This window comes from Blennius ocellaris, assembly GCF_963422515.1.
Source record: "Blennius ocellaris genome assembly, chromosome: 10".
NCBI classification, from domain to species: Eukaryota; Metazoa; Chordata; class Actinopteri; order Blenniiformes; family Blenniidae; genus Blennius; species Blennius ocellaris.
The window spans coordinates 6203307-6217801 of record NC_137659.1 but is presented as its reverse complement, the minus strand read 5'-3'; the positions used below and the strand labels follow the sequence as shown (position 1 = coordinate 6217801).

The 14495-nt window shown below is 37.6% G+C and overlaps 2 protein-coding genes across 2 annotated transcripts; one reads left to right on the top strand and one right to left on the bottom strand.

Moving 5' to 3' along the window:
• The first annotated feature begins 5244 nt into the window (after positions 1–5244).
• Positions 5245–7036, top strand: ccl25a (chemokine (C-C motif) ligand 25a). Its single transcript, XM_080502844.1, has 5 exons — positions 5245–5272; positions 5749–5834; positions 6067–6184; positions 6268–6388; positions 6470–7036. The coding sequence occupies exons 2-5, from the start codon at positions 5771–5773 to the stop codon at positions 6491–6493; spliced, it is 327 nt and encodes a 108-aa protein (XP_080358970.1). The 5' UTR covers positions 5245–5272; positions 5749–5770; the 3' UTR covers positions 6494–7036.
• A 3615-nt stretch (positions 7037–10651) lies between these two features.
• Positions 10652–14142, bottom strand: LOC308135108 (serine/threonine-protein kinase NIM1-like; the record flags this gene model as incomplete). Its single annotated transcript, XM_080502982.1, has 4 exons — positions 10652–11407; positions 12374–12642; positions 13672–13959; positions 14073–14142. 4 exons carry the CDS (start codon positions 14140–14142, stop codon positions 10652–10654), a joined length of 1383 nt encoding a protein of 460 aa, XP_080359108.1.
• Between the last annotated feature and the right edge of the window lie 353 nt (positions 14143–14495).

Here is a 14495-nt window from a genome sequence, read left to right as displayed (position 1 = left end):
AATAAATGTAATATAAAGTGCTATATGCATACATACATACATACATACATACATACATACATACATACATACATACATGCATACATACATACATACATACATACATACATACATACATACATACATACATACATAAAAATGAATTTAAAAGCCAGATTAAAAAGTTGAGTTTTTTTTAACCTTTTTTTTTTACCTTTTTTTTTTTTTTTTTTAAACAACAATCTCTGCAGCCCTGAGGCTGCCTGGCAGGCTGTTTCACAATGGCAAACAGGCTAATAAACTTGGTCACACAGAGGTTATACACTCACACTGATTTATTGGTATGCACAAAGGCCAAATCTCATGATTCAGTTTCTTATAAAAATGAATTATGACAATTGCTGCTCAGTAATTTCTGATTCGATCATTTTCCTTTCGTTTTTGCTTTACGGGTAAGCTGCAGTTTACAAATGATTGGTTGCAACAGAAGTGAATGTTGAATCAACGTCCTTATTCAGTCCACAGCATGTGAGACGGCTCTAACTTTCTTCCACCGTGTACCAAACATAGACTTCTGATGAATGGCCTCTCCGACGTGTCTTGATGAAGGGAGCAAAACAACATATCAGATGATCTGAAAGGCATGTTGAAGACAACAGAGTGTATCACTGCACGGATTGAGTCCAAGTTCCCTTGGCAGTGGACCATCATCTTCTGTCAAATGCTCACCGTCATTAATCCATCAGGGCGGCTTTATTTTTTTTTTTTCCCCAAATGCTCAGTCACAACCAGGAATAGAGATCAACAAAGCCAAAATATATATTTTTTTAATCTCAAGAAGTTACAGGATGTTTTGCCAACAAATGTTCACTTCATTTATATGATTCATCCCACGCAGCCAGCAGGAAGCAGTCACAGTGAACACTTCACGATACATTGACGGACTCTGTTGATAAATCAGAGCAAAGAAAATGTATATGAGCGAATTTAGAGCTAATTTAGAGCCTGGGTAGAACAATAGGTAGGCCTTGCATTGACTTTTGCCTATTTTTGTAAATATTTTTTGCAATCTAATTGCACCGTTTTGTGTTGAGAAGTTGTAAATATCCAAAGTGAGCTGCAATGTGCAGCGGGCAAAGAAAACAGAGTGTGGGCCAATGAAACGCCTCACTGGATTTCAGCAGAGCTGATGTGAGAACAAGTAGAGAGTATAAACAGAGTGCAGTGCTATCAGATGTCCACCGAGCCACTCAGGACTCATTAGTATCTGTCACCCAGTGTTAAAAATAATCCTCATGAATGCAACACGGCGGCCTGCTTTGGGGGAAGCTTTGAGCGGATATGCTATGTGCACACAGCTTCGGTGCATGTAAATGAAGCAGAAGTCACATCTGACCCTGAACCACTGTGGTGCTTTCATCAGGCTTTTCTGGGAATGATAAAAAGGGAAAGTAAATATCGTTGATGTATTTTCACCCTTGTGGGTTTAATTAGAGCCAAAAGGGACAAACAGCTTGAGAATCCTGTATAAAGGAGCTGAAGTAGTGTCTTACATACATCAAATCAATGTAGATTTTTATGTTTAAGGAAAGCTTCAAGTCATACCGTCATGTCAATGTATTCAAATGTAGAGATGCGCAACAGATATGCACAAGCTTCCCCCAAACTATGGGTCAGGACTAAAAGTGGATCATAGGTTGAAGGTTTCAGGTCACTTTGTGTTTATTGTAATGAATCTTTTTATCAGTACAAAAACTAAGAGGAACTACTCCAGTGCAACTGGAAAAGCGATACCTGTTGAATTACAGCAAATAGAGAAATCACAGCAGATGAACTGGACACTGTATCTTACAGAAATAGTACTTTGCACAGGACATAATTCAAACCATGTACAGCAAGCCTTCCCATCATATCATTTTCCAACTAATTATACTGAATAATATAATTATTGTCATCAATGTATTAACTTCAGCCATTTTGAATGTAGTAAAGCCAATAATGTAATAACTCGCCAAGAATGTAATTAAATAGTACACAATTTTTCATAACCAAAATTGAGAGGCAGTTAGATGGTATTTATCCTCAGTGAAATAATATGTCAACTATATCATCCAGTTTACCTACTCTAACAGGCAAACTGCCATAAAACCTGCAGAAAAAAGCCTTGATATCCAAGTGTTGCAGTCCTATTTATGCATTATTACAATATTAATGGCAGTTTTTACATTTTGCTTTTTTAAAGACTTGTCTATTAGTTTACTGGCAAAATATTACTGTGGCATTGGGTCAAATATCCTATGACACTATTGGCAAAGGATTACATAACTGACTTTATTACATTTAAAATGGAGATTTATATAGTGATTAGTCTTCCTTCACCCTCACCTTACTTGACTCAAATAAATAGTAAATTCATGGTTTGTAGTTCATAAAGAACCGACTCTCTGTTTTCTATCCACTCTGAAAGTAGATAAATACGTGTTATGTCTTTGAAAAGCAATGAATAATAATTATTAACCAGCTTCCTGTTCTTCATGCAGACTGGGATTAGCTTACTCATCGTTTCGAGATAATCTACACATGTCATCTATGGAGAGCAATAAGACAAGATCAAACACATTTCACTGCTTGTATAATAATGTATTATGCATGTATACCTGTATAATAATGCTTGCTACAAAAAAAAATCTTGACTCTTGACTTGACTTTATTAATCACACATGAGGAAATTTGGTCATCACAGCAGCTTCATCTTGCACAAACAGTTGAAGTGCTTGTATGCATATATTTCTGCTCTGGTATGGTATTTACTGATCACAAACAGGAACAAAGACCTATAACAAGATTATAGGGAGCAAAGAAGTTAAGATAGAGTAACAGAATATGGAATAAAGAGCATCATATACTAACAGAGTAAATTACAATATATTTGTTCATAGCCACACATATGTGGTACATTCAACGTGAGAGATATTTGTTTATGAGACATATATGTATAGTTAATCAAAGTACACCCACACACACATACACAAAAAAGTACCAACCAAATGCCAGTTAAATAATCATAACAGTCACCATATTAAACAGTTGTTTTTATCATATTCTGTAATATAATCAGTGATAAACTGCTTAGAGAATGTATTTCTTTATATTGTATACAGTATCTAAAGTTATTATTGCCTGAATCTAAAATCAATGGACTGCAAGGGTCTTTAGTGCAGCTGACAGATCACCTAAATCCCAGAGTAAGAGCAATGTTAGTCTTTCTGGATGAATGAATAAAACAGTCTGAAACCAATGATTAAGGGCATTTAATTCATATTTCACTGAACAATAAAATGTGATTGGTTATAACTGCTTGAAAGGACTGAATTAAGTCACATTATTTATTTATCCAACCAATTGCAGTTGTTTAATGAAACATGTACAAAGAATTGAAAACCCAAATACTTACAAATTGCTAAAGTATGATATGAATTTTTTGCCCTTCATTATAAAAAATCATATAGACCTGCTTTTTTTTCAGTGTATGCTTATACCATAGGAGTAGATTTAATGTAAATTAAAAGTTCTCAGCCAGTTAAAAAGAGCTTCAATGTCTTTTACTTGTCTTCATCACAAAGTTGTATCAGCAGTATCTTACAGTTTGGCACGTTTTTATTTTTTTTAACATTTACCTTTGTCATGTTGTGTGAAACTTGAATAAGACCAGATAAAGATTCAGAGCATAAAGGTGACAGTAATGCTGTTGCTCATTTACTTTTTAATAGCGTGGAAATACCCAACAAGGAGCATGCAAAAGTTTAATCAAGTCATAAAGGCTTTATCTCCTGATAATTAATCCAGCTGGACAGTATTTAGTAGATTTAATTATTTTAAGATGCAATGTATGTGTGTTGACTGCATATTTAACTCAGTTGATGTTAATAAATCAATCAACCTATATTTATATAGGTCTTCATAAGCAACGAGAGAAAAAAAAAGTATAATTAAAAAAGAACTTTAAGAAGAGAACTGAACAACAGTAATTTAACAAAAAATTTTTTTAAAAAGATCAAATGAACATAAAATATTCATATGAAAAAGGAAAGTTCAAACTGATTTTGAAAGGAAGATGAAATATTTGTTGTGAATTGGTCGCCACTCAACGTTTCCAAGTGAAAATGCAAAACTTCAGGAGCATTTTTGGCGTCCATTTACACGACGACGGAACTTGGAGCCACTCAAATGTTTTGAAAATGCCTCCTCGTGTGGAACTTTTAGAAAACACACAACAACAGCACCCACTAGTGGCCCAACATGAAAACTTCATAATTTTTAGCGTTTCAATGCAAACAGATATAATTTTCAAGACATCCCTCTATAAACGCGTAACCTTTCTGAAACAAAAATGCAAAAATGCAAAATTTTCACTTGAAACTCTACGATGTGTAAACCGGGCCTAAACAGTGGTCCTAAATTGTCTATACACGTGAATATCTCTGCAGTGCGTCTCCTTCCTTGACCCATAGTCAGCCGGGGTCCGCATCAGTGTCCCATGACACCAACATGGATCAGCAGTTTAGAAAGTGAATGAATTATTTTCAGAAAGAGCAACCAATTATATCAACACAAACCATCTGCCTCGAGGTTTAACATGAACAATCACTGCCGTTGTTCAGCTGCTTCTGAAGCTTCCTCTCAACACCAAAGTCCAATTCTCTATTTGTGTTCAAAGCTTCGACTAAGCGGAGAGATTTTCTTATCAAGTGAATTTGGTTAAGAGCCTTGAACAAGTTGTGTAAATAAGGAACCACGAAACATCTTCATTCAACAGCCGTTGCGTAAGACCGAGTGTTTCTCAACATGTCATTGTCTGGGCAAGCGCACTGAAATGCTTTCACTAGCCAGAGACTCCAATTAAAACGACCTCAGGCAGAACGGAAATGTATCTGTTGAGAATGAAATTTATGCAGCCGAATAAGAGAAAGTTAGTGAAGACACGTGCACGATTCGCCCCCTCCAGGCCTCTGTATGTACAGACATATTGTCTCAATTCACAAATATTTAAAGAGTCAAACACATTAATCACGTCTTCTTAGAGGTTGACAGAAAGGGATCATGCAATGATGAGGCGAAGCTAAAAAAAAAAAAAAAAGGAAAAGGAAGATGATCTGAGGTGCAAAGGTAGGTGACGTTTATTGAAATATGATCCTGGCTGAATGCCCGGGTGCTTTATAAAAGAACCTTGCTCGTACAGGTTGACAGACACAAGATAGACAGATCTCTTCAAGCAGCAGCTGCATCGACGGAGGTGAGAAACCCCTCATTGTGTTTAAAACTCTGTTTTTACATGAACTTTTTTTTTTTAATGACTTTTCATTCTGCGTTAAGTTCAATACTGGTAGGTCATTTTTTGTGGATTTTTATTTAGAGTATTTCAGATTAAACTTTAATGAAGTTGCATATTTAGGCAATGATGGTGGATTTAAAGCTTATTTCCATATCGAATAATATACATTAATTCAAAATAACTATTAAAAAGTAATTGTAATTAAATGATTTGCATCAAATGCTATAGTCAAAATGGAATGCAAGACTGAAATAAAGCTTGTAATTAATTTTGGAAGCCGAGTTGAAACCGTTTCAAGTATATAAACAGCACACAGGTCTGCTTCAGGGTCCAAAGTTTCAGGTGTGAATGAGGAAGGAGCCGAGCTATAATGACATGTGAGCGATAAGGCCGAAAAACAAAAGTTCTCAATTCGTCCTCTGTCGTTTTTCCCACAGTGCTGCCACTTCAGACTTCACCATGCGGTTCAGCACACCTTTCTTTCTGCTCATCCTTTCTTGCCTCTGCCTTGCACTGGCACAAGGTGAGGCATCAGAGGAGAAACATACGCTGAAGAAAGCTGCATTAACGCATATAAAAACAAGGGATTAGGATGTTTTATTATTTTGTGTGGTTTAGATAAATGATTTCCTGATTGCTTCGGTTACATCAATCGATTGCCTTATTGTCTCAGTGGTTTATGCTGATGCTGCACACGTTGTACAAAGCGTATGGCGGCACCAATCTACATTGGACTGTTTGCTCTTTTTTTTCAGTTTCCTACGAGGACTGCTGCCTGAAATACGTGAAGAAATTGAGCCACAAGACTCAGAAACACGCAGTCGAGTACAGAAGGCAGACGGCAGATGGAGGCTGCAACCTTCATGCTGTAATGTGAGTTTCCCAGAGCGCAGTTTTTAATTCTTGGTGTTGTCACGTCTGAAAGTGAAAATCTGACGGTTTCAATGGACCTCCAGCTTCACCATGAGGAGGGGCCGCGAGTTCTGCGCAGACCCCCAAGAGCATTGGGTGAAGAATCTGATGAACAGGATTGACGAGAGGGAGGCAAGAAATGACAGAACCCGGACCAACAGGAAGGTATTGACTGAAGAGGTTTCACTGAGGTTTTAAAAAAGAATGAAGTGATACTTAATGGGTTTTTTTTTTTGTTCTTCACAGAATCATCCACATATAGTAAACTGAGACTTCCAGGAACATCTCTCCGTCCTCCGCAATCTTATCAAAAAGAACATTTATTACTGCTTTATATCATCTTACAGGAAAGCAAGGGAAGTCTACAAACAAGGACACTCTTGTAGCAATACTTTTGCTTTCACTCTGGACTGAATTAAGGGTCAGATGCTTGTGCAATGTTGCAGCAGAAAGCATTTGTTTTTTTTGTGGTTTTTTTGCAGGCTTGGACTCTTGAAGTTGAGTGGCAACCGCACATAGAAATCCATTGAGTGCTTGGATGAAAATGTCTGTCTTACCTTTGTTAAAGCTGTTCAATTACATAATAGGTGATGGAGTGCATAATATAACATCTTCATGTAGCATTTGGAGTCGACATTTCTTCTGTGAATCTTTATGTAGTATTAAGTGTTATTTTTCTTTGTTTGTGGGCAAATAGAAAAGAAAAAAAGTCTTCTAATTTCTGAAATCTCTGAGAAAGACAATATTTGCTTACATTTGTATACGAGGTGTATGACCATATATTTGTGCGAATAAAAGAATTTAACTTTTCAATCATGGAAAACTTTTTTTTAATGTTTGAACTTACATTCAACCTAAAATGCATTTTCTTTAGATTTTAGTGGTTGGTCCAGCCTTCAGCCATTGTTAGCTGGGATTTGATCCAGTGCCCCTCAGTCTTGATCAAGACAGACGGATTCACAGCTTCACACAATTAAAAATATTTTTAAGTAGGTCTGATTTTTTTCCCATACAATATTACAAATTTGAAAATAATGAGTTCACACTTTAATTAGCTTTCATTTTCCTAAAAGTATAGTTTTAAAAAATCTAGGGTTATTCCCACATCGACATAAAACTACATATTATGGCAATAATTTTAATATCCAACGTCAGCTAAAATCTTTCCTGGAGGTTTAATGAGGCTGTTCCATTCCTACCTCATCCGATTTTCCATCAAACCTCTTAAATGCTCTATTCCCACACATCTGCTAAAATGTTACAATAAAACAATACAATCATATCTGGTATTAATAAATCCAACTCAAGCAACACACTACCTCTTCATTAGTCTGCTTTTAAATTTTGTGGGAATAGTCCAGAAAATATGGCAGTTGTCATTGTTCCATTCTATTTTCCAGTATTGCAATGAAGTCTTTCTTTAGCTTGACTAACCAACTTCTGAGATTAAAAAAAAAAAAAAAAAAGGATTGTAAAACACAACGTCCATGTACAATAACTGCACAGAAAGAAAGAAAGACTTAAGTAGCTGTGAAAGTGATTCACAACCCGATCAGGGCTGACACTGTGCTGGATGCAAACTCTGATCTATATTTTCCATCTCATCTTCACGGACCTTCACAGGAACTGCCAGGGCTTGCAGCTGATAAAAATCTCCCAGTGGCACGCACAGTTTTCCATTTTCCAACGTGATTGATGACTTTCAGACATAGGTGACTTCCAAAAGGTTTCGTCTTTGCAAACCTTTTGCAAACTGTTTGGTTGGAGAAATGTCTTGATTGAGCAACACCAGCTCCTGCACTCTACACAAAAAAGTAGGGCAATCAAGGTTTCTATGCAGTAAATGCACGCACCAAAGTGTTTTTATATGGTGCCAAATTTGCTGCCGGGCAAAAGTGATTCATAGTCTGACAAATGCTTTATTATTATAAAGACATCAATAGCAATAAAGGTTTTGAGAGGCATCCAAAAGCAATATGAGTAATACTACTAAACCACCTTCAGTTGATTTCAGAGGGTTTTAAAGTTAAAGCCTTGTTTCTTTTGTTTATGTTACAACAATGCTGAGAAATGTGCTGTGCTTTGTTTTTTGGGGCACAAGAGCAGGAAAGAAATGGAGCAAATTAGCAGCATAGACAGTTCAGCCTATTTTTTTTTTTTTAATCAAAACTGACATTACAGAAAATTAAAGCTTTAAACACACAAAAAGAAAAGAAGACACAACTGCTGTATTACACAGGCTTTAAAAAAAAAAAGGTTGAATGAATTCAGAGAGATGGTTTTTATTCCAGTTGCGTCTTTTGCCACCTTTATAAGTTGTTTGGTGCCAATGTTTGACGATACACATAGATGAAAGTAGTTGTAAAACAGGGCGCTTCACAAAGTCATTTGGAAATGACATTTTTATTGCCAGGATACATGAGATTACAAAAACAGGTCACCACAGCAACTTGGTTTCACCACGAGCAGTGAGTGCAGTGAAGTCAATCTATTAAATAGTACCCTATGTGCCCTCAGGTACATTTTGACTTTACTGAGTGTCATTATTTATTATCAGATGATTTTATCACTGGCTTATTTAGTCCTTCGGTTAAAAGCGTAAATAGAAAACTTTTTTCTTTCTTTACAATATTGCCAGTATAAACTTACTTTTTTTTTTTAGAAAACTATAATTTACGGTCAAAACACATTTTGGTTCACGGGCCACATGCAGCCTTATTTCATCTCAAGTAGACGAGGCTGGTTAAAAAAAAAGGGCCACAATAAGCATTCAATTTAAATTTGGACATTTTTTCTTTGTTGTGGCAAAATATACATGATGAAAAAACAAGCATTTAATGAATATAATCTGATTATACGGCTGATTTTAACAATACCTTGTGGTGTAAAACACAGCGAAAGTCCCAGATATTTCTCCTATAGCTGTTGCATGATGCACCTTTTTTACAAATTGATTGATTGACAGCAGCAAGATAGTCATGGCAGCATCACAGATATCTCGATATTAATTTATCAGACAAAACATGTCAAATAAATACTTGTTATGAAAAAGATATTTTAATTTTGTGCAGACATTCGTCAGATATTTTGGATTAGCAGTTTGTGCTTACATACGTCCTTGTTTATCACATTTTAATGTCAAGAAACAAGTCAACTGTACTGTTTACTCATTACAGTACATTCTCTAATTTGTTGGTTGCATGTTAAAAAAAAAACTGCCAGATTTGATTAGACTTTGCACTTCTTGGGATCATCTTACAGAACTCGGCACCAAAAGAACAGTATGTAAACTGTTGGATCATGTTTTCTTTTACTGGTTAATTAAAAAAAAAAAGTGTATTTTTTTCCCTAAAGGAACATCAGCCATCATGGGGAATTTTTGTCACTTGGTTTAAATGCAGCTCACACTGTAAAAACACTGGGTGTTATTTTAGTGGAACAAGGAGTGCCAAGAGTGTCACAGTGTGTGTTCCGGCAGATTAGATCTCATGAGACACAGCTTTTCACAGCCAGATTTTAACTTGAAACTATGTTCTGCACTTCTGGAAACCACATGTGACAACAACACGGCTCTTGCATAATGGCATTTTCCCCCAAATAGTGCAACTGCTTTTGATAATGCTGTTGTGTGGTGAATACACAACATTCACCATGTTTTACTGAGGCGAATGCTTCTCGGTCTCATTTAATCAGCGACGCATAAATATCAAAATACATCCCTGTGCTAATCTGAGATAAAGGTATATGCATGGACACGTCCATGTTTTACTGAGGACCCGTTTACATGACAACATTTCAAGTGAAAATGCATCGTTTTTGTTTCAGAAAAGTTTTGCATTTACATGGCAATGTTTTTAAAATCAATGTACGTTTAAGCGGAAACTCCAGAAATGCTAACGAGGGTGTAGTTTTCATGTTGGGCCACTAGTCAGTGCCATTTGTTTTGTGACGAAACCACTCACAGACACATGCACGCAGAGCACAATATGCTATAAACATTATCAATGGGAGTGCAGTGACATTTGTATGGACGGACGACCAAGTTGGTTTGTTATTGCACTGTTCACTATAAAACTACCAGGTCCCAGAACAATATGGACTCGGAGACATGACAGTCTGGAAGAAACACTGTTGTTATTTTCCATCTACTGAGCATGTGCAGAATAACTCTTTCCTTTGGCCATGGTGCACATATGCAGCATCAGTGTTTCAGAAAAATTACATTCTTCCCCATTTTCCATAAAGATGGAGTGAAAAAGTCCATCTTGGAAACCGTATTCAAAAAGTTGCATTTTCAGTTGTGTAAATGGATACCCAAAATGTGATGAAAATTCAACGTTTTCACTTGAACTTGTTGTCACGCGTGGTTCAATACTTATTGCACAGTTACGCATTGATCATCATGATCACTTTAAAAGGTGAACTTCATTACATGATGATACAAACCACAGTTTTGTGTGTGTTCAGGAAACCATCTGAGCCAGCCCTCCTCCTGGCTCTGTTCTGGGACTCTCCGCTGCAGGTCTGGATGTAACCGACAGCTTCCACGGATCTCCTTTTCTGGATTCGGTGGAGCAGAATCCGATACGCCCCAGTGATGGGACTCCTCAGGTCCAGGTTGTTGTTGAGAAGATGGATCTCGGTGATGCCCAGATCCTCCAGCACGGCCTTCACGTTTAGTTCCTCCGACGTAAGACTATTGTCGGGCTCAATCAGATGAGAGGGCGTGGGTCTACAGGAAGGGTAGGCCTGGGGATACTCAATGCCTCTCATCCACTCGCTGGTCATGATCTTTGACACGGACAGGCGATCGACAGGAACCGGCCTCAGGAGGCCCTTTATGATCTCCTGGCAGGATGGAGGTACGTACGGGGGGATGGCATAAGAGCCCTGGAGTATACAACACTTCAGCCTGCCTGTGTTTGTAGCTTTGAAAGGCATGGTGGCCGTCACCATGAAGTACAGCAAAATCCCCATCGCCCAAATGTCTGCGTACTGACCGACGTAGCCCTTTTCTTTGAACAGCTCGGGGGCTGCGTAGGGCGGAGAGCCGCAGAAAGTGCAGAGGATGTCGCCGGGGCAGCAGCGTGTACTAAAACCAAAATCCCCCACTTTGATGCAGTAAGTGCTGGTGTAGAAGACATTTTCAGCCTTCAGGTCCCTGTGGACAATATTATTATCATGCTGGAAGAAGAACAAAGACAAAATAAAGAGTGTTAGATTAGTGTACCTACATTTTCACATTATTATTTAATATAGCGATTTAGCTGATTATATTGTACGTGAAACATGCACGACATTTAAAAGTGATCAATCTAAAATTGCTTTTATTTAAAATGTAGCACTTAAATAAATCAGTCTTTACTACCATGATTTTAAAGTTTATTTTGTTTAATTTGGCAACAAAATGAAAAGTTCACAATCCTCCTCTAAAACTCATAGCAAAGTTTCTGAGACATTTCTGTACTCACTGTGATCGAGTGCAGACATGAGGAAGCTTTGCAGCCAGCGAGCCAATTTCATTTCCAAATATTAATAATTTACTGCTTTCATAAATAATGTGAGGAACATTGTTATTTTAAGCAGATGTCAATCAAAATTATGCCAAATTTCTGGGTTCATTTGGCAAAAAAAAAACCCAACCCAAATTAGACAGAATTAGAAACAATTAGAGACATACAATAATTATTCAAAAAAAATTTTTTTTTAATTAAATTAACTTACATGATTCTCACAGATTCATGTGGTGGATTTGCTTCATTGTAATTTGGTCCTCTGGTATTGAGGTTTACATTTAAGTATTCCTCACAATAATCAAAGTTAAACATCCCCAATTTAATGAGTTGGACTTACAAACTATACACTTGTCTTCAAAATAACTTCCAAGCTAACTAGAAGGAATGTACTCTGTACCAGAGCCGTAGAGAAATTTCAAACATTCATATCAAGTAGTATCATAAGAAATCTGCCAAAAGACGAATGGAGCATGTTTATTCTGATGCTTGTTGACATGTAATGTGGGTTTACTTTGTCTCGTAATTGGAGCTTTGAACTGGGGTAAACAGTTGTAATGTTCCCTTACAAAACAGATCTTTATCTCAATGTAAAGGGATTAAAAAAAAATAAAAATTTCTTTTAACGTTATCTTACCATGTATCTGACAGCTGAAAGGACCTGTGAGAACACCAGCTTGCTCTCCAGGTCCGACAGACGCCCTCTAGTGGTGATGCGGGAGAACAGCTCTCCTCCGCTGGCATACTCCATCACCAGGTAGAGCCTCTTTAATGTTTCCACCACTTCGTACAGGCGCACTATGTTGGGGTGAGTCAGCCTCTCCATGCAGGAGATCTCGGAGGCAAAAAGAGCCTGAGACTGCTTGTCCAGACGAACCTTATCCAGGATTTTGACAGCCACTCTCTCTGTCGGGCAAAGACAGACACAGGCAAAAGTGGTGAGGCAATGAGAAACAGACACACACAGCTTGTTTTTATTGCCTCTAAAATTAAATTCCCCCTCTGCCCTTTTTGTTGTTTTTTCCCCGTCTTTGCACTTTGATCTACGCCTTTTATTAAACCGAGTATGTCATGAGACACACAGAGCCGGGTGAGCTGTGAGGCCTGAGAGCAGCAGCGGGGATTACTGTCTGATGAGATTACTTATGTCTTCTGACATCTGGAACGACCCAGACTGGAATTACATCCTGCAAAATGCCGACTCAGGTGTCTCCCACGAGCTCCAACTGATGTCTGTGCGGTTATTGTAAAGCAGAATGCCTCCATCTAACAAGTGGATCAGGCAGAAAACAGTTTTTATTTGATTTTAACAAGCATTAATTGTTTTGCATGTAAATTTTACATTTAATTGGAAATGAAAAGGAGCATTTACAGCAATAATGATATGCAACACTTATCATAATCATGTATGTGGAAATATTCTTTTTCCCCCTAAATAGTCTAACAGAAATATCCACATTATTTACATTTGGGACTAACATTTGTTCATTTTCATGCCTTGTAAATGGAAAAATACATTTGATATGAGACCTAATATCCTAGGAATCAAAACGAGCGTGGCTTACTTTATTAAGCAGCTTGTCTTACCTGGAGGGAATCCAGAGACACGAACCTTTACTTTAAACCGAATTACTACTTTTTATTTCAGAATTATATTCCAAAAGTTACAATATACAAGTAAATTACACACACATGGATTAAACCTGCTTATATTGCACTATTTCTTTAATTATAGCGGTACAGGTGCATCTAAACAATATAGAATAACATTGAAAATGTCTATTTTTTATACAGTCACAGCATAAAACAATTGAAATTCTCTATTTTCTGTACTATAGTCATGGATTTATGGCTTGAGCCATGCTTTTATTAAACTTATATTAAACTGCCGGCGCTGTGAAAATACAAAGGAAAACAAAAGCAAAGCATCCTCACCTTTGGTCAGGTCATGTATTCCCAACCTAACCTGGGAGAAGTTTCCGGAGCCGATCTCCCCCCGCAGCTCGTAAAGGCCCACTCTTCGTCTGAACGTCAGGTCATCCATCACCTTCTCCGAATGAGTCAGGTCGTACAAGGCCTTCCCGAACGGCGTGCGCTGCGTTGCCTCTTCGTCTTCCGTCACGTTCCCATTTTTCTCCACATTTTTCTCCACATTTTGTCCCACAGGCGTCGAGTTCAGAGCGAAGATTTCTTCTTGGCGCTGCGTTATCCTCAAGTGAGCCCCTGAGATCGAACAAAAATACATCAGAATTCCTTGGAATGATCATTTCATGAATATAGGTTTAATCTAGTCTAGAACGTTTTGAATTGTGTCGATAAAATCAAAGTTTACTCACATGTCTTCCCTTTTATGTTCTTCTTACTCCTCTCGGTGTTGACTTGATTGTTTCTGTTGTTTGAATACATCCTTCCTCTCTTTTTTTCTTTGCCGCCGTTCTTTTCCAAATTTTACAAAAAGCGAAGGTGGCCAATTACCAAGAAAACCAATTTGCAAAAATGCACCTAAGCAGGAAAATCTTGTGACCAAATATAAGGAGCATGACATGAATTCAAAACCATCTGCAGGCATCGGGAATAACGCTCAGAGTTGTTTCTTGCTTGGATAATCTGCTGCCTGTACAGATGCTCGCCTCTATCAACAGCGCTCCTCAGTTATGCTGCATGGTTGTCACCTGCACATAATCCACCACTACAACACAACACTCGTTAATCCCTCCGTGTTGGACTCCTCCCATGCAGACAGATACCAGCTTTACAAG